Source organism: Psammomys obesus, unplaced genomic scaffold, assembly GCF_907164565.1.
Source record: "Psammomys obesus unplaced genomic scaffold, mPsaObe1.curated_primary_1811, whole genome shotgun sequence".
In the NCBI taxonomy this organism is placed as follows: Eukaryota; Metazoa; Chordata; class Mammalia; order Rodentia; family Muridae; genus Psammomys; species Psammomys obesus.
The window spans coordinates 3786186-3805976 of NW_026596225.1; the positions used below are offsets into that span (position 1 = coordinate 3786186).

General features: G+C 46.2%; 1 protein-coding gene and 1 long non-coding RNA gene across 5 annotated transcripts; one reads left to right on the forward strand and one right to left on the reverse strand.

Moving 5' to 3' along the window:
* Nucleotides 1-10747, reverse strand: LOC129668048 (uncharacterized). Of its 4 annotated transcripts, none has more exons than XR_008718861.1 (5): nt 10703-10747; nt 10462-10570; nt 2763-2854; nt 1886-1983; nt 1-220 (listed from the first exon to the last, which is right to left on the reverse strand). It is a non-coding gene; the product is annotated as an uncharacterized LOC129668048 (long non-coding RNA). The 4 variants fall into 4 exon arrangements; XR_008718860.1 differs by adding an exon at nt 3849-3946 and having other exon boundaries at nt 10462-10743; XR_008718859.1 differs by adding an exon at nt 3849-3950 and having other exon boundaries at nt 10462-10743.
* Nucleotides 10748-10834: 87 nt separating this feature from the next.
* Nucleotides 10835-19168, forward strand: Thoc3 (THO complex subunit 3). Its single transcript, XM_055595867.1, has 6 exons — nt 10835-11147; nt 11729-11885; nt 13027-13231; nt 14567-14728; nt 14809-14909; nt 18095-19168. The coding sequence occupies exons 1-6, from the start codon at nt 10881-10883 to the stop codon at nt 18256-18258; spliced, it is 1056 nt and encodes a 351-aa protein (XP_055451842.1). The 5' UTR covers nt 10835-10880; the 3' UTR covers nt 18259-19168.
* Nucleotides 19169-19791: the final 623 nt, after the last annotated feature.

A 19791-nucleotide genomic window follows, 5' to 3' on the forward strand; every position in this document is an offset into this window, starting at 1 on the left:
TTTCCAGTTTTTACATCCGTTTATTTTGTGTGTGGGTACATGTGTGCACGCATGTGCAGGCCAAAAAACAACTTGTGGGAGTCAGTTCTCTCCTTCCACCGTGTGTGCTCCAGGGATCAAATTCAGGACCACAGGCTTGGCACATGCTGGCTTGTGATGGCTCTGTTCTTCAGTGTTCCCTGTCAAGCGGCTGCCCCCATCCATTATGGCTATACCTGTTCTAATGGGTTATTAAGCAGATGAAGTCAGTGAAGGCAGGAATGTAATCAATAGCCTCTTTCACTAGTAACACTATTATTGGTTCTTTCACACAGTATGACGATGAGCAGCGTACCACAGGAGGACACTGTCATGTGAACATCACAGAGTGTACTCACACCCTCCCTGTGCTGTGTGGTACAGTCACAGCTGTGTGAGGGCTCCACCAATGAAAGCAGTGTTGGTTTCTGTGCAGACAGCCTGGAGAAGTGCATTGTGAGTCCCTGACCTCAGATGAGTGACCTCATCTGAAGGCCTCTGTTGGCACCTGCTTCTGCTGACCAAGATAGCAAATGAGATAATGACAGGAAGCAGGAAATGTGAAGGTGCGGAGAGGCAGACCTAATGTAGGGAGAGGAGGCCCTGGCAGAAGCCCGGCTTCCCGAGATTACTGAGCTCTGTGTTCCAGGAGCTGCTGAGCCTCGCGGAGATTTGCAGGTCGACTGTTTGGCCATGATTTCAACAATGGGAAATCATAGGCTTCCGTCACCCTAGCACTGAGGGAGTCCTGGTACATGTGTACCCCCTCTCCTTGGGAATGGCAGGACTAATCTACCACAGCTTTAGCAGTTGATTAGCTGGCTGCTTGAGGGCCTGTGAGCTTTTACATATCCTTCCAAAAGTTACACAATTTTTCCTATCCATCTACTTACACAAATCTATCTATCCATCATCTATTTACACAATTCTATCTAAACAAATATATCCATCCATCCATTTACACAATTCTATCTGTCTATCCATCCATATATTTACACAAGTCTATCTATCCATCTATCTACACAAATCTATGTATCCATCCACCTATCTATACAAATCTTTCCATCCATTTACACAATTTTATCTATCTATCTATCTATCTATCTATCTATCTATCTATCTATCTATCTATTTACACAAATCTATCTATCTAATTACAAGGAGATATTGTATTTTTGCATGAAAAGATATCAGCAATATAGTTTAAAGTCTCTATAATTCTATCCATCTAGTAATCAAGAGCTCAGTGAAATGCAGAGATAAACACTGCAAAAAAATAGAGATATGTAAGCAAGACAAAATCAAGACCAGATAGATGTGAATTAGAATAGATACTCATGACTGGGACCAGAAAAGTGATGGAAGAGAACTTTGTAAGACTTAAGGCATGATTCAATGCTTGATCTGCAATTTTGGCTTTGAACCCCCTCTTGGTGGGAAAGAGAAGACAGAAACAAGTCAGCTAATTCTTGAAAAGATAAGCACAGGCTGGGGATTAGCTCAGTGGCTGCTGAGGCCTAGGGACTTATGTTTGGATCCCTGCTGTTAGTTCACTAGTTAGTGCACTAGCCCTCTCCTACATTGCTTAGCAACCCGTGATGCCTTCACCTGCCTCCCTCAGGTGTGTGCACTTCAGCTGTGTACCAGATCCAAAGGACCAGCGCATCACTGCATGTTCTCTCTGTCTCAATTTTTCTCCCCTTGCCTGTTCCTCTGTCTCTCTGATTCTGTCTTCCTCCCTCCCCACACTGTATTCTCCCCTCTCTCTTCTAAGCTCAACCTCTGTCGCAGTATTGCCTTTCCCATAATAAACCTCTTTGTAACCGCAATCTGTTGGGCAGCATGTAATTGAGATTGTAACACTTACCACTCACATAAGAGCTGAGCATGTCCAGGCATGCAGGTAACCTGTGCTGGGGAGCTGAGAAGGAAGGACCACTGGGGCTTGCCGGCCAGTCAGCTGAGCTGGGAAACAAGAAAAATGAGCTTTGAGGCTATGCCAGGGAAGTGACATGCAGTGATTGGGACTTACGACTCCGTTGTGTGGCCGATTATTAATTTGTCAGTGCAGATGCATCACCACACAGGGTGGAGAGGTCAGTTATGGGCCAGTAATTGGGCTGGAATGACCAGAGCCCAGGCTGTGCCAAGTTGTACCATTGTGGATCACTGGGAGATCTCTATCAGCACATTTCCCATCGCTGTAATGAAGTAGCAGACTTACAGAGTAGCTTATAAAGAAGAGAGGCTTTAGCCCACACTTGGGGAGGTGGAGAGCCCACACGGCAGGGCACAGGTCCTCTGAGGAGCCGCTGCCTGCGTCACATCATTGCAGAGACAACATGGTGGGAGTGATGGCAAGAGGGACCATATAGCGAGACAAGAAGCCACGGAAGGATTCAGGGCCTAGGCTTTTCTTTAATCTTGGAAGAACCAACCAGTGTCTGATAGTTCTATATTAGGTTCTGTAGCTGGCCTTTGCTACTTTGTGGGTTCTTTCCCCCAGTTTCACTTCCTAACACTAAATAGGAGAAAAACGAGGATACAGGGGAGAGAGGAATTAAGAAAATTCTTGGATCTAATTTCTTTCCTTTGGCTTCTTTTTTGACCAGAGCTACTAGAAAACTATAATCAATCTCCCTAAATGATCAGCAACCACTGACCTTTCCTGTCAGGGCCCTCACATTTATGTACCCTCTGAAATGTTCCCACAATTCCAAATGTCACACAATCCCAGTAATTACCTGCAGCTGGCAAAACCATGTTTCTGCTAGAGCACAAGGTAAATGATGGTCAGCTGCTGTGGACAGTCTGAAGTAGCCTCACATCCCCACACCTGGAATTAAAACATTGTAATACTTCAGTTTTTAAAGAAACCAAACTTCCAGAATTCTCATTACAAGTTTCCTCTGAGGGTGTTGCCTCAACGACCCTCTACTGTGTCCCCCCCCCGTTCTGTTTTGTTTTTTTGCATCAGGGTCTTACTGTGCAGCCTCCAACTCAAAATCTTCCTTTTCTGGGCTCCTGAGTCCAGGGATTACAGATGGTGGTCAATCTGGCCATCTTAAACCTCACTTTGGAAAGGGCCCACCATTTACTTTGTAGAGAAAGAGGACTGAGACGTGTATCTTCAAACATGCTATGTGGTACAGGATGACTCTGAACTCCTGACCGTCCTGCCTCTCCCTCCCGAAGGCTGGAATTATGGTCTTGTGTCACCACACCCATCTTCAGGGTCTCCTTTTAACATTGCCACATGGGCATCAAGTTTTCTCTCCTCCTCTCCCCCTCCCCCCTACCGCTTCTTTTTGGTTTGGGCAACAAGTTTTCAACACTCAGATTGGGAAATAATATCCAAACCAGATACGAACCAGTCTGAAAAACAGTTAAGATTATAGTGCAACCCAAAGAACACTATGCCTCTGGTGTAAGCTGGTCCCTTTCGTTATTGTTTTAATCTCTTGTCTCTAGAGCCTGTGAAGCTCAGTGGGAGGTAAGCTTGTATGAGGCAAGTGTGTGTGCCTTTGTGGTGGTTACTCAGTAACCAGCCATTGTTCTAATAAAGCTGTAACATTGGGCTTCAGTTGGGGACACTGTGTTGGGGGAGTCTGTAGGAGGAAGTCCTGACTACAGGCAGGTGGTTCCAGGCCCTGTGGAGAGTAAGCTCTCTTCACAGACTGAGGTTTGGGACACCAGAAAGGAAACAGGAATGTCCAACTCCAGAATGTGGGTACATGTGACTGTATTAAGTGAAAGTGTATTAGGTGGAAGTGTGATGTGAATGAACTCAGTTTAACAAGTGGTTGGGGACAGGCAGTGGTGGCACACACCTTCAGTCCCAGCACTCAACAGGTAGAGGCAGGTGGATCTCCAGCCATCCTGGTCTATAAAGTGAGTTCCAGGACATCCAAGGCTACAAAGAGAAACCCTGTCTTGAAAGAAAAAAAAAAAAAGTTATAGTAATACTAATTTTCAAAGTGGTAGTTTTGTCTTTGAGTCGCTTAACTATCTGAAAGGCAACGTCTATTGCCAGAGGCATATTCTCTTAGTCATGGAATGTCAACCCTCTGTAGAAGGAGAAGACCCTCACGGAGTTGAGAGTTAAGCCCTGTCTTAAAGGGCAGGGAGCAGAGGTGCCACACAGTGAGGCACACTACATGCTCTGAATATCCTGTCATCAGGTGAGCTGTTGCCTTTTCTCTCCAATGCCAGCACAGTCCTCACTCTGAGCCTGCCAGTGGTGACACAGAGGAACCACCCTCTGACCACAAAGCCGTGGGCTTGGTGAGTCCCCTGCCTGAGGGCTGTGAGGAGAGTGAGGGGTCACACAGTACCTGACACAGGGGTGATGCTTAATAAATCCCTGGAGTGAAGCAGGCCAGCTCCCAATGAGAGCACACGGGCTGGCGCTGGCCATAGAAGCCTATCCTTCTCCCTCAGTCTGTGGGCCCTCCCACTGCCCACCCCCCAGCTGACTGAGGTTCTGTGGAGACTCAGCCATTACACCTGGGCACAGCCTGTTTGGGTTTGTGATGGTTTGTATGGGGAACAAGGAGAGTGTAATTCCAAACTGCATGCCAGAGGATAGTATGGAGAGGAGGGCAGAGTCCCATGGTAGGGTGAGTGTGGAGGAGGAGGTCTCAGTGCAGGTCTTGAGTCCCTGGGGTTCACACGTGGAACAGAGGCCACAGGAGGAAGGGAGCTGCAGCTGGCAGCACAGTACAGTGTCCTGTGGAGACATTGGCCAGGTGGAGTTGGGGGACTGGAGGAGAAGGGGATGGAGGGGTGTCAGGCCCTGGGTGGTAGAGTGGCAGGTGAGTGGGAAGAGATGGATGGCCTGACTCAAGCTCTCTTTCTGGAGGAATGTGGGTGAGCCACTCCACCTTCGTGACTTTTCTCTTAAACAGTTTTTGAACTTTGTTTTGTAGTGCAGGGCCGCACACACACTGGACGAGTGCTCTTCCACTGAGCCCCATGCTTGTCTTTAAGAGTGGCCGGGGGTATAGCTCAGCAGTAGAGGATGTGACTGAAGAGGGTAGAGTCTGGTCCTGTTAAGTGTCTGGCACACACTGAGGTCCGGTAAGAAGGCCTTCTGTCATGCAGGCGCTGTGCTGTGCACACTCTGCTGCCTCAGGAAGGGCATTTCCTGTGCCCTAGGCCCATCACCTTCTGAGCAAAGGAGAGGGAAGGTGGTCAGTGTAGCTTTAATAAAGCCGCTGTGGGGTGCGCTGGGACTTGCAAGGGACCATTTGATGCTTCTATCTTAGCTATTCTTCTAGTGCTATGAAGAGACAGTATGACCAAGGCAACTTATAGAAGAAAGCATTTAATTGGGGTTTGTGACCATCATGGTGGGAGCATGACAGCAGGCAGGAAGTAATGGCGCTGGAGCAATAGCTAAGAGGGAGAGACAGACTGGGCTTGGCATCGACTTTTGAAAGCTCAAAGCCCACACTCCCAGTGACACACCTCCTCCAACAAGGCCACACCTCTTGTCTTCTTTAGGGTTTCCATTGCTGCAAAGAAACACCATGATCAAAAAGCAAGTTTTTGGATATATTTGGATATAAAGGATATATTTGGCTTACATTGCCATCATTGCAGGAATTCAAGCTGGACTTTTGACTGGAGGCAGGTGCTGATGCAGAGGCCATGGAGGGGTGCTGCTCACCCTGCTTTCTAATTGAGAAAATGCTTTATAGCTGGATCTCATGGAGGCATTTTCCCAGCTGAGGCCCCTTCCTCTCTGATGACTGCAGCTTGTGTCAAACTGACAAAACCAACCAACCTAATCCTTCCTAAATACTCTACCAGCAGGGAACAAAAAACATTCAATTCTATGAGCCTATGGGGGCATTTTCATTAAAACCACCACATTCCACTCCTTGGCCCCCATAGGCTTATAGCCACATCATAATGCAAGAATGCACGTCAAAAGTTCCTGTGATCTGTCACAGTTTCAACGCTATTTAAAAGTCCAAAGTCTCTTCTGAGATTCAAGCCAATCTCTTAACTGTAATTCCCATAAAAGCAAAAATGAAGTTATATAGCTTCAGTACACAATGGCACAGAATATACATTCCTGTTCCAAAAGGCAGCAAAAAAAGGCATAGTTAGGAAATACTGGACCAAAGCAAGGCCAAAACCCAGCAGAGCGAACTCCAGATTCCTTAGCTCTCTGCTCGAGGTCCAGCTTCGGATCTTCCAGCTTTGCTCACTGCAACACACTCCTCTCTCTTGGGCTGGCTCCACACTGTTTACAGATACCCCACAGCTCTGGCATCTCCAACATCTTGGGGTCTCCAACAAAATTCAGGCCCCACCATCCCAACTATATTGGGCTGCTAAACCACAGTTAGGCTTCTCACGAAAGCATACTTAAGAAAAACTTTAAGTGCTACAATTACCTTGGGCAAATTGGTCATAAATTTCTATACAGTGTATCCCTGACCTCAAGGTTATGAGAACAGCCTGACCCTTCACTGTTATCTTCCTGCTTCTGTAAACGAGGCTTGCTTGCTTCCTGCAAATGCCCACAGTCACCTTACTGAATATGTGACAGAATTATGCTTTTTGTTGTTGTTGTTTTGTTTTTTTTGCCTGTGAAAGCTCATCAGATGGGAGTCAGGGCTGCCTCCCACTACTGTGTATGGGACAGCCTGCTGATGGAAAATAAAGGCTCCATGTCACTTGACTGCTTTGGGCTTCTGTCACGTGGCCTCTTTTCAGGTGTCCCACACATTTGGAGGTCCCACTGAGGAGAAGCTCAGACACCTGAGCTGGAGCTCCTCCCAGACAAGGGTAAGGGTTGTTGGCCCTAGAGGAGGCCCTGAAAAGACATTCCTCCACCAGGAACTGACTACCATTCACCAACATGCCTCCTCAAAGTTTTTGAAGGCGTCCACCTGTACCTGAGTCTGGGACCTGTGGGGGCCAGAAAAACCTACATTTCTGGTTTCTGGCCAGTCTGGGGTGCTGATCGGGGAAACTCAAGGAAAAATGGACACAGCTGTGGCTGGTATGCCACCATACACCCTCAGGATCTGGTTTGTCTTGTGCCCACCGATTTATGTTCTGCGTCTGTTGGTTTCATTTTTATTGTAGTTGTCCCTTGTCAATGTTTTTGTGTCCCCATTAGTCTGTTTCAGTTATAGGCAGACATGGGACCTCATCAGTGCTTTTAAACTCCCCCTCATAATGCATGTTACAAAACTTGGAGGCGGGCTTCAAAACATGGGAATCTGAGTTTGGAGTCCACTTCTCCAAGGGAACTCCATCGGCCAGCCTTTAGTGTATGTTGGTCCAATACCTGGTTACTCAACGTCAACATTGCTGCCAGCATTCAGCCTATTCTGGATACCCGGATCAGTTTCCCTACATTTGAATGTGGCTAGAGATCTTGGGAACACAATCTTTCTGGCTAATGAAGTGCCGCAAACATAATCCAGAAGCTCTCAGCTATGTGGAGAAAAGGCCTCCCATACTGCTAGAAAACCCTGACCCTGAGTTTCTGCTGCTACCCTGTCCCCTGCCTGTGACCCCTCCAGAACCTACTGCTCCTGACTTTGACCTTAGTCCTTGCACACCCACAAACATTTCAAAGGGAGACGTTCCAGAGAATTTCTCAGGGCAATCCAACTGAGTCTTGTAGCTTTTGCTGATTTGTTCCAAGCTGCTGAATTGTACCGATTCGTGCTGTTTGGTGTTGGCATTTGGACTGGGCTGTTGGTATCCGGACAAAGAAGAGTGGACTCACTTCAAGGAACTCCTTCTAAAAAGGTCTACAATCCCCTTTTCCTAATAACTTTCTTACCTACCTCTGGTCAGTGGGTTATAAGGGAGGCAGAAGCATTTAAGAACCCTAAATAAAGTTAGGTTTGTTGAAAACTCTAAGCCTACAGCCTTATTAAATAAAAAGCAGAAAGGACATCGACAGGATTACCTACCTATTGATTACCTACTCAGGAGGCAGAGGCAGGTGGATCCCTGATCTCAAGGCCAGTCTGGTCTACAGAGGGAGTTCCAGGACAGCCAGGGATATACAGAGAAACCCTGTCTCAAGCTCCCTGCCCCCCCCCAAAAATAAAATCATTTTTTTTTCTTGTGAATATTCATTGTATATGATACTTTTATATAAGGACTTCTTTCTTTCTCTTTACTTTTCACATTTTATTTAGTAAACATTGGGTGCCTACTATGTGCAAAATACCAGTGGAGGGGGCCAAGACTGCTGGGCCATGAAAACGATGGAATGACTGCTTTTAAGAAATTATATTCAGGAAGGAAAATAGCTATTAATGAAAGCAACAGAAGAGAATACTCAGGAAAAGTACAGGGGAGTTCCAGTGATGGGCTGAGTACAGGGTCAAGGATCATTTTATTAGGGAAGTTCAGTAGGCATGTGAGCTTTCTGGAATGTAATCCAGTATTTTTGCAAGGGCTATATTGGAAATACAGCCCAGAATTGCTTCCAGCCTCTGGCACCCCTTCTTTCTGTGCTGCTGTATCTCTTAAAACTCTGGCATGGTGTGAACCCTCATTTTTTTTTTTTTTGTATTTGCCCACTCTGATTGAATAAATATCCTATGGGATCTTTATGAAGATGCACTGTTGTTCGGATGAATAGATGATTTCATGATTCCTATTAATGATTTTATAGTATCCCTGATTTGATTCAAACAATTTTAGAAGTTAGATAGTTGATAGAAAGCTTACAGCTACAATAAATACCTTTATGGACCTCTAGCTGCCAAGTATGTATATCTCACTAGGAGACAGGCTTGAGACAGATTTGTGGCTTCAGATAAGCTTTCACTTTAGAGATGGAACCACAAAATCCTGGTATGCACCATAAATATCAACAAGTTGGCCTGAACTTCCCATGAACCCAGAATATAATGGGACTACGAAGAAATGTCTAAATTAAGTATAAACTTTAATGTCAAAAAATACAAACTTTTGTTGTAATCCTTTATGGCTTGTCAGCTTATGACATAAAATACTGTTCTTTTAAATCTACTTTGTATCTTGGAATGTAAGACTAACTAAAGGTTCAGCTTAGTACCAAAATATGTGAACACTAAATCCCTCCCATTGTAAGGTTTTATCTGTCTCTGTGATAAATCCTTTTGACCAAGGGGTAATTCTTTCTCTGACATAGAAAGCTTTTGCTTAGAGTATAAATGTAACCAGAGCAATAAAGTTTGTCGGGGGCCTTTGCCTCATCCATTCTCTAATGTTTGTGTGTGTGTGTATTTCCTATCTCTTATTTCTTACTCCTGTGTAGATTCACCAGTAAGCTGACAGACTCAGGGCTCCACCAGCCCTCTCAGATAAGATAAGCAGGCATATTTTAGCCTTTGGAGATCTCTGAAGGAGTTTGAGTTGATCCCAAGATCAAAGGGCCCCATTTCCACCCCTCTCCTGGCATAAGGCTTTCTCACAGCCCTGACTACAGGAAAAAAGTGGTCAGTTTCCTCTTCAGTGGCAGAACAGCCTGTCCTGAGGGGCAGAGATGAAACCTTGTCTCTCCCACCCCCTCCCTTTCCTTTTAATCAACTATAGTTACTGACTGCCTCTTGCAGTTTCTGAACTTAAAAGGTTTTTTAATCTAGAGAAAGAAACATCAGTCACTGACTGACCTCAAACAAAGAAAGACCCTGCATCGCCTATGTATCTTAGCAGGATTCTGTGGATGCCAGCGTGGAACCCGGGCAGTGCAGAACATGAGATTCTGGGATAGACACATTTAAAATGATTTTTAGGTATATGTGTGAGTACATGTTTGGGCCTCTGTGGGTGCATGTGCACCTCTGTGTGTAGGTGGAGGCCAGAGGACAATCTTGGGGGTCATTCCTTAGGCACCATTTGTTTGGTGGTCCATCACTAACCTGGAACTTGCCAAGGAAGCGAGACAGCTGGCCAGTGAGTACTGGGGATCTGCCTGTTCCTGTCTCCCCAGAGCTGGAGTTATAAGCCTGCAGCGCCACAACTGGCTTCCTAAGGACAATTTCTCATGTAGATACTATATGTTGACTACATTCCTCCCGTGGCCCCTGTTCCAAGCTCACAGCTCTTTGCAGTGCCTTGCCCGTATCCGGGCAGCTCACCATGGTTCTCTTCCAGCTGGATATCTTCCGGTTTAAGAGAGACGTATAAAGCGGGAGGATCTGCACGTGTGAGTGGTATACACAAATGGTCATTTTACTTTTCACTTTTTTTTTTTTAATTTACTATCATGCCTATACAATCTTTTCAAAAAAACCAAGATCAAAAGACAAAACAACTCGAGAGGCAGAGGCAGGCAGATAGATCCCTGCGAATTTGAGGCCAGCCTGGTCTACAGAGTGAGTTCCAGGACAGCCAGAGCTACACAGAGAACCAAACCCCTAACAACCAAACAATCTTTCCCAACGCAAACAAACAAACAAAAAAACCCCATACCTCTTATCATTCCGCGAACAGCTAGCTAACGTTTCTCCTGGAGTGAGAATTTGCTATGGCTTTCTCCATTAAGGGTCGGATGAGGAGGGCCTTGTAGTGAAAAACAATTCTGCAAAAAGATATTTTACTTGTGGGTAAACTGGAGTTCTCTTCTTCGAATAAACGAGACTACCAAGAAACAGGTGAGAAGACCATTAAAAAAGTTGAATTCTTCTAAAAAGAAGCGAATTTATGGACGAACCATTGCTATTCCAAAAGGTAAAGGTGGACGCGCGCTGCATGCCGGGATTTGCAGTCCCTTGGGGCAGGCGAGACGCGCCTGCGCAGAGCGACGCGGTGCTCTTCTGGCGCATGCGCGCGGCGGTGGCGGCAGACTCGGTGTCTCCCGCTGCAGGCGCACGGACCTTGCGGAGGGCGGCATGGCGGCGACCACGGCGGCCCTGGGGCCCTCGGCGCTCGGGCAGAGCGGCCCCGGCTCCATGGCGCCCTGGTGCTCTGTGAGCAGTGGCCCATCTCGCTACGTGCTCGGAATGCAGGAGCTGTTCCGAGGCCACAGCAAGACGCGCGAGTTCCCGGCGCACAGTGCCAAGGTGCACTCGGTGGCCTGGAGCTGCGATGGCCGTCGCTTGGCCTCGGGGTCCTTCGACAAGACTGCCAGCGTGTTCTTACTGGAGAAGGACCGGCTGGTGAGCTTGTCGGGCGCGGTCCTGGCCGGGGAGAGGGCTGTGTGTGGAGGGAGAGAATGCAGGCGGGGGCGGCGGAATGGACGGGAGCAAGACCTGTCGTTGGTGGAGATGAGGAAGGGTGGAAGAGTCGGGTGACGAGTGGGCTGAGGCCGCCTGGTGGACGGCGGAGAGTGAATCTAGTGGCAGTGAGAGGTGTGGCGACGGGGCTTCGGGCCAGGGGAAGTTGAAGTCAGGTGTCGGCAGTGATGAGGAGCCCTGGGAAGGACGCTGGTGGGGAGTGGCTAGGAGACAAGGCGGTTTTATTTGAAAACGGTAGCTCATCCTTTGGGAATGGGCAGTGGCTTGGGATAGTGGTAGTAAAAGAGAAAAGAAGAAAGAAGGGGGAGGCCATGAAGGACAAGGCTAAGAGTATTAGTGTCGAAGCTCAGAGCAGTTCACCCGGCCTGAAGTTTGGGAAAAAGGATTATTATTTCGAATTATCCGAATCTTTTCTGGTTTCAAGGTACCATTGTTTGGATAAAAGTTACACGTGGCGGCGTGTACATCTGTGTGAAGTGGCACCTGGATGCTGTTCTTTTCAGGTCAAAGAAAACAACTACCGCGGACACGGAGATAGTGTGGATCAGCTTTGCTGGCATCCAAGCAACCCTGACCTCTTTGTCACTGCGTCTGGAGATAAAACCATTCGCATCTGGGATGTGAGGACTACAAAATGCATTGCCACTGTGAACACTAAAGGTAACTTCAGAGGGGGCCTCGAGAGAGAAAAGCTAGTGTCATGCTTAGCAACTGTTTACTGTGTTCTCTGACTGGTGCTCCAGGTCATGGGTTACTGGGACGGGATACATGTGCCTGCCTGGGGGAGGCAAGGAAGAATAGAATTTGAGCATCTTTCTGATCAGCTGTGGTAATTATTGGTTAGACTGAGAAGTTGAGCACTGGAAACAGTGCAGAGAGGAATAGGATGTGCAAAGGCTGGAGAACTTGGGAAATTCTGGCAGGTTAGAATGGCTGAAACTCTGATGGCTGGAAAGCTGCGAATTACAGTTAAAGGCTGTGTTTATGTCATACAGTGTCCTGTAATCTTCAGTCGTTATAAGTGACCCTAAGAAGTAATTAAAGAGTTGTTTAAAAGAAGCATTTTTGCTGTTTTTAGATTTTTTTTTTTTTTTGTTTACGTGTGCACCGCGTGTGTATAGGTACCAGAAAAGGGCGTCTTATCCCCTGTAAATATAGTTACAGATGGTTGTGAATGGTGGGTCCTGGGAATTGAAATCAGATCCCCTGGAAAAACAAAATGAGTGCGCTTAACCCCTGAGCAATCTCTCCACCCCACAGCCTTTTTTTTTTTTTTTTTTTTTTTTTGAGATAGTGTTTCTTTGTGTAGCCCTGTCCTGGAACTCACTCTGTAGTACAAGCTGGCCTGAAACCCTGACTGCCTCAGCCTCTCAAGAGCTGGGACTTGAATGAGTGAGTGTGTGTGTATCTTTCACCACTGCCTGTCACCACTGCCAAGATCCCACAACAGAATCCTTGACACACATTCTGCTAGATTTTAAGCTACACTATAGACAGTAAAATGTGAAAAAATTTGGCATTTTTGGTTCAGTGAGGTTGAAAACTTACACGTTCAATGTGGACACTCCTGAACCTTGATGATGAGACTGGCACCAGGGAGTGGAAACTGTGGTGCTTTTGACAAATGTTTGACGTGTGGTTACCACCGTCACAAGCTGCTGCAGTGGTAGGGCCCTTCTGTTGACTTGGTGATGAATGGGTGCTGAGGACAGCTCTGATCTTCTCCTTAGGATAGCAGAGTAAGCTTCTGAAGGATGATGGCCAGAGTGACCTTGCTGATGGGTTGTGTCTGGGTTCCCAGGAGAGAACATTAACATCTGCTGGAGTCCCGATGGGCAGACCATTGCTGTGGGCAACAAGGACGATGTCGTGACCTTTATTGATGCCAAGACACACCGTTCCAAAGCGGAAGAGCAGTTCAAGTTCGAGGTCAATGAGATCTCCTGGAATAACGATAACAACATGTTCTTCCTGACCAACGGCAATGGCTGTATCAACATCCTCAGGTGAGGGCTCCTGGCCTGGGGGACCGTCACACCTGTGTCCTGGGTGCTATGTCAGGTGCGGAGATAGATGAGTTAGTCTGAACCTGTTTTAAAACACTTGAAAGGTAAAGAGGATTAAAAAAATCCTTCTTTTAGGCTTGTTTAAGCCAGGTATTCTGGATTTTATTGAGTGCTTACTGTTATTGACTGTACCTTCCTGTTTAACTGACAAGGAACTGAGGTTTGTAAAGGTTTAACTAATTATCAGATGGCCAGCCAGGGGCTTCATGCACCTTGAATTGTAACTAATTCAGTTCCTTAAAATTTCAGCTTAAATATTTTTCTTCTAGTAAAGTCACTTCTTCTTTCTATCCTACTTACTCTCCAGGATTAAAGGGTTTTAGTGCATCTTATGCACTTTCTCTAGGAAGCATTCTTAATTCTGTACTATAATGTGCATTTTGTCTCTATTTCTCCTTATACTACCAGTTTCATGATGGGAAGGACTGTGTCTTGCTTGCCATTGAATTGCTAATGCTTAACCTAGTGCCAGTCTTCATAGTGGAATCTCAGTTTATATTTGTACTATAAGCAGGTGAAAATGTGGAACCAAAATTGAGGACCATAAGAGTTTGTTTATAGCTATGCCACTGAGTAATACAAGGCAGAGAGAAGGCCATAGATTCTGTGGTAGAAAGGTTGAAGTTTGCTGTGAATGCCAAGTTAAACAAAACAAAACAAAAATCAAATTAGCTGTGGACATTGAAGGAGTTACATATTTGTAAACTTGTAGATAACTTCTGTGTTTTGTGTATGTGTGTTTCTTGTACTGGATAAGTTTTGCTAGGTACAACAATCCTGGGTTGGCATTCTTGCTTCTGTGTTGTAGGTGCACTTTATTTTTCCCCAGAGTGTTGCGCTCAGGAAGTCTAGAGATGATGTAGTTTTCTGTGAGGTCCAGGAACCTCACTGGTTTATCTTGGTGTTAAGTGGTATAGACTTGTGTACTTAGGCCTGAGTTGTACTTTTTTTTTTTAAATTAAGATTTATTTATTTATTATGTATACAATGTTCTGCCTGCATGTACACCTGCACGCCAGAAGAGGGCACCAGATCTCATTACAGATGGTTATGAGCCATTGTGTGGTTGCTGGGACTTGAACTCAGGACCTCTGGAAGAGCAGCCGGTGCTCTTAACCTCTTCAGCCGTCTCCAGCTTGAGTTATGCTTTTTTAGTGGCTTGAGAAAAAAATTTTTTTTTATTTTTTCTTTAGGGAAGTTTTTGTTACTGTTTTTCTCTTGTTTTTATTGCCGTGGCCCTCTTCTGCACACTGATGGTTCTGTCTTGTTTCTCAGCTACCCAGAACTGAAGCCTGTGCAGTCCATCAATGCACACCCTTCTAACTGCATCTGTATCAAGTTTGACCCCATGGGGAAGTACTTTGCCACAGGAAGTGCAGATGCTTTGGTTAGCCTCTGGGATGTGGATGAGTTAGTGTGTGTACGGTGCTTTTCCAGGTAAGGAACTTCTCCTGTTGGGGAAATCACCCGTTCCTCCCTCTTTGGGGTAACTGATGTTTCTGTCCATCCTCTCATAGACTGGATTGGCCTGTGAGGACCCTCAGTTTTAGCCACGATGGGAAAATGCTGGCGTCTGCCTCGGAGGATCATTTCATCGACATAGCTGAAGTAGAGACGGGTAACTAACTTGAGTCCTTTATGCTTGGTACCTGGGCCTTTCTTGTCAGGTTCAGCTCTGGACACACTGTCCAGCATCATCAGGAGTGGGTTTGTTTCATTGGACAAGTTTGTAGCTAAGACTTCAGTTTCACATAACGACAGGGTGGGAGGACAGGATCAAGGTGCCAGGTTTGAAGGGAAGTGCTGGAGGTGTGTGTGCGTTATTTCTTCCATCATTTAAAAATACATTTTAAAAAAGTGCTTTTTGTTTGTTTTGTTTTGTTTCTGAGACAAACAGAAACTCACTTTGTAGCTCTGACTGACCTGGAATTCCTGATGTATATGAGGCTGGCCTTGAACTTACAGAGATCCATCTGTCTCTGCTTCCTGAGTGCTGGGCTAAAGCGGGATGCCATCTTGCCTGGCTAAAAGATTCTTTAAATGAGAGACAAGGAGCAGGCATTTGCGTGTATCCCCCCCACACCCTGCTGCCTCCTTTCTGACGTCTTCAGTTTTCTGTGTTCCCCAGTTTTGCTTCTGCTTTGCAGTCCTTTGTAAATACATGATTTTATGTATTTGTGAAATCGAGGGAACCCCTCCCCCATCCTCCGGAAGCCATGTGTAGTGCTGTATGTCCTTGACCCTAGCACTCAGGAGGCAGGGGTAAGCGGATCTCTGTGGACAAGGCCAGCCGGGCCTACAGAGTGATTCAGGAGAGCCAGGGCTACACAGAGAAACCCTGTCTCAAAAGTTAAAAATAACAAAACAAAACAAAAACATAAAGAGATCTAGCACCCCCAAATGAGAGAAAACATGGACTATTTATCTTTCTGATGAATTTTGTATAATTACCACCAGGTTATGATGATGTTAATTTTGGTTTCTTTTTCTGTGGCTGTGATGGAAATGGCTTTAGGAAAGCAGCTTCGTGGAGAAAGGGCTTACCTGGCTCACAGTCAGGCTGCCACCCCTCGTGCCAGGAGCTGGGCATGCCAGGAGCTGGGCATGCCAGGAGCTGGGCAGAGCATTGTGGCCACGGTCATGAGCAGAGAGCAAGAATAAATATTTGTGCTTGGCTTGCCTTCTCCTTTCACTCAGTTCAGGGACCAGTCCCTGAAACTCACATTCAGGGAGGTCTTCCAGCCTCAAGGAACTCAGCCTCAAGGAACACAGGCATGCCTAATGCAGTCAGAAGTTCACTGAGTCACACGCCCTTCACAGCGTGTGGACAATTCAGACTGACCAGCACAGTCTTAATTGAACCATGTACAGAATGTAGAATACTGAGCATGGTGACTGTTACTCTCGGGTGAGCGTTGCCAGCCGATCAGCAGTGCCGGCCCTTTAGGGCAGGTGTCTTAACTCTCCACTCATGACCCAAAGGGGTCAGGCACAAAGCTGCCTGAGAATTTCCATGTGGTCTCAGGGGTGTAGGGATGTAGAGCAGGTATACAAACTGGTTAATGATGACCAGGGTTCGTGGGTTGAGCTCAGGCCACTGGTTTTGCTTGGCAAATGCCTTTACCCGATGAGCTGCTTCGGCAGCCTCACTTCATTCTAGGTCTGTGATCTAGAGGTCACTTAGTCTTTGTGCATTTCATTTCTTTTTTTTTTTTTTTCTTGTCTTTCTATGCATTTTTTTATTGGAGTAAATAACATTAGGTATAATTTCTTAATATTTTTGATAGTTTGAAACAAGAATGAATTTTGATTTTATTTCTGATAAAGCATTGAGTAGAATTTCGCTTTAACAGTTTTCAGACATGCCACACAACCTGCAGCAGTCTGAACTGGTCGCCAGGGAGCTCTCAGCCTCACACAGTCAACACTGTGTCTTTTAGCGACTAAGCTTTGGAATAAATCATCCAGTACTTACTGTAGCTAGTGTTACTGTCACTTGGATGAAACACTATGGCCACATTGGGCAGGAAGGGGTTTTCGGCTAAATCAGGACAGGAACCTGGAGGCAGGCGCTGAGGCCGAGGCAAGCTGCTCACTGGCTTGTTGGTACAGCTAGCGCAGTCTGCTCTCTTGTACAATCAGGGATGGTGCCACCCTCAATGGGCTGGGTCCTCCGCCAGGAGTTACCAACTGAGAACATGCCCTCCAGGCCCGCCTTCAGCTCGATCGGGCTCTCCCTCTCTAGTCCTCGCTCGTGTCATGCTGACATGTACTGGGCGGCAGAACTCAGTTATAAGGCTGCATGGCTACCTGAGAAACACTTCAGGATTTCTCATGTGCTTTGGTGTTCCTGAATTGTGTGAATCTTTTATCTTAACCAAAGCTGTAACAAATGATAGAGAGTAAAACACCTAAAAAGTGACAGTTGTTTTGCCAGAAACCACTGGGTATGTCCACACAGCTTGGAAATGATTCAGACAAGTTGTAGATGGTTGTCCCTGACATAGGATTATGTTAAATACTTCCTTTCTATATAAAACAAAAATATGTACTTCCACATAAGCATACACATGCTTTCCTAGCATCTGATACAGGTGACCTGTTAGATGTGTGTCATTCAGTGTACCTAGCATCTTTATATTGGTACCACGCTGTAAGTCTTACAGAAATTAAAAAAAACATATTTACTGTGTATGGCTGTTTTGCCTGCATGTATGTCTGTGCATCATGTGTGTAAGAGGGAGTTAGATTCCTGGGTGTTGGATCCCTTTGGACTAGAGTTAAACAGATGCCCTTGAGCTGCCATGTAGCTGCTGGGAATAGAGCCTGGGTCCTTTAGAAGGACAACCAATGCTCTTAGCTGCTAAGCCATTTCTCCAGCGCCTGCATTCTAAGTCTTAACTCTTAAGTTAGGGAAAAAATTGGAGCAGAACTGAAAGAAATCATGTATATTTTCAACAAATTAGAAAAGTAAGCTTTTCAGAAAAAATTATTTGCAAGGCTTTGTGGTGTAGGAGGTCTGTTTCTTTGGAGACAAAGTATCTTCATTTCTTGTTTGTGCTGTTTCTTTAGATGTCGCTTTGTTAAGACACCATTCCCTCTCACTCAAAATAGTTAAAAGAAACCTCTGCTCTGCAGGGCTGTTGCTGAGGGTGCTTAGGAAATGACAGCTGTTGATTTGTTTTTCAGAGGTCAAAGCCTAGGTGCTGAGTTAGCCTGCCTCCAGCTGCTGTGTGTGCCATCTCTGTGCCAAGTAGGTAATGAGGTGCTGTTTACTGACATTCTTTATGTTGCTTTCCATAGGAGACAAGCTGTGGGAGGTGCAGTGTGAGTCCCCGACTTTCACCGTGGCTTGGCACCCCAAGAGGCCTCTGCTGGCATTTGCCTGTGATGACAAGGATGGCAAATACGACAGCAGTCGGGAGGCCGGGACTGTGAAGCTGTTTGGGCTTCCCAATGACCCCTGAGAGGGCCTGGCAGGAGAGGGGCCCGGCAGAGACTGCTCTCCTGTGTAGTTGCATCTATTCTCTGGACTTGGTGGGCACCCTAAGTGTATATAAATTCTTATAAATTACAGAAACATCTTTGGTCGGGCTGCGCATCTCTTCACCCTGTGGTCTGGAGAGCTGAACCCACCTGGCCTGTGGTGAGCAAGTGCTCCACCCCTTAGCTGTGTCCCCAGCCCTCCTGGCTGTGCTTTCCTGTATTCTGTGTTGGCTGTTTTCATCCTTTCCCCTGTGGTCAGTTAGCTAATGAGGACTTTGCGTATGGGTCGTGGCCATACTTTTCGGGTTCTCTGAAGAGTTAGAGGCTGGCTCCCGACGGAAAGGCCAAGGATCCAGTAGTTGTTACAGCTATTTACACGGTCTCCGCAGCGCTAACCTGGAGTCCCTGGGAATTCCTAGAGCGCTGCTGGTCGTCTGCGCTGGAATCCTGAAGAAGTAGGTTCTAAAGCCAGCAAAGGAATGTCTTAGCAACAGGATAGATGAACTTGGCAAAGAGTGAGGGCAAGTGAGCAAAAACAAGCCTCCTTTTCCATGTCCTCTTATGTAGGTGGCCACCAGAATGTGTGGCACAGATGCGTGGCTCTTCCCACCTCAGGTGATGAAGAGAAACCTCTTACACGTGTGAGCAGCAGGTTGGGTTTCAGTGATGTTCAGATGTAGTCGAGTTGACAGCCAGGACTAACCACCCTGTATCAGCATGCCCTCCAGGAGTGCCCCACCTTCTGGGTCTCAGATGTGTGGCAGTTTGTTGACCACACCGCTGCGTAGGCAGTTCCCTTTAGAGGGCGGGCAGGGCAGGGCTGGGATTTTTAAAAAGGATTTTGAGAACAGAGCATTTAATAAAACTGGCATTTATTATGAGGTGGCTAGAGTTACTGTGTTACTACTTTTACCCCAGGAATATAATGTAGTGTTAAAGTTTTGTTTTGTTTTTAAATCTGAGAGGTAGTTTATGATCCTGTTTAACGTTCTAACCAAGAACTCTGAAGTGCGGTGCTGGGCTACTGTGGTATTTTAAAGTCATTTGTTAACAAGGATGGGTGTATTTCTGGCCTCATTCTACCTGGTTTTGTATGTAACAAACTAAGGCAAACATTGTGAAACAAATAACTACAAAGTCAGGTTGAGACAAATACAAATTAGAATAAAGAGTCCAGGTTGAAGAGCGGTAGAAATGTGGAGGAGTGAGGCCATGCATGGATGATTTAACTAACATGACTTTGAACCTTGAAGTAAACTTAAGATGGAGGTGGTCAGTTAGCTAAGTCTCTGGTTTTGATACACGTTCTCCTGTTTCCCAGGCTAGCCTGGGACTTGTTATGTAACCCAAGTTGGCCCTGACCTCACTGCCCTCCTGCCTCAACTTCCTGAATGTTACAATTCCAGGCATATATCACCATCGCTGTGTGAACCTTCTTGGACTAGGCCGTCCTACACCAGTGAGTGGAAGAGAGCTCACTGGTGGATGGAAGCCAGGACAGCTCCCGAGAGGCC

Coding starts and splice junctions, on each gene's coding strand:
- Thoc3 (XM_055595867.1), top strand. CDS start 10,881: ATGGCGGCGACCACGGCGGCCCTGGGGCCCTCGGCGCTCGGGCAGAGC. Junction 13,232..14,566: donor GGCTGTATCAACATCCTCAG/GTGAGGGCTCCT, acceptor CTTGTTTCTCAG/CTACCCAGAACTGAAGCCTG. Junction 14,729..14,808: donor TGTGTACGGTGCTTTTCCAG/GTAAGGAACTTC, acceptor ATCCTCTCATAG/ACTGGATTGGCCTGTGAGGA.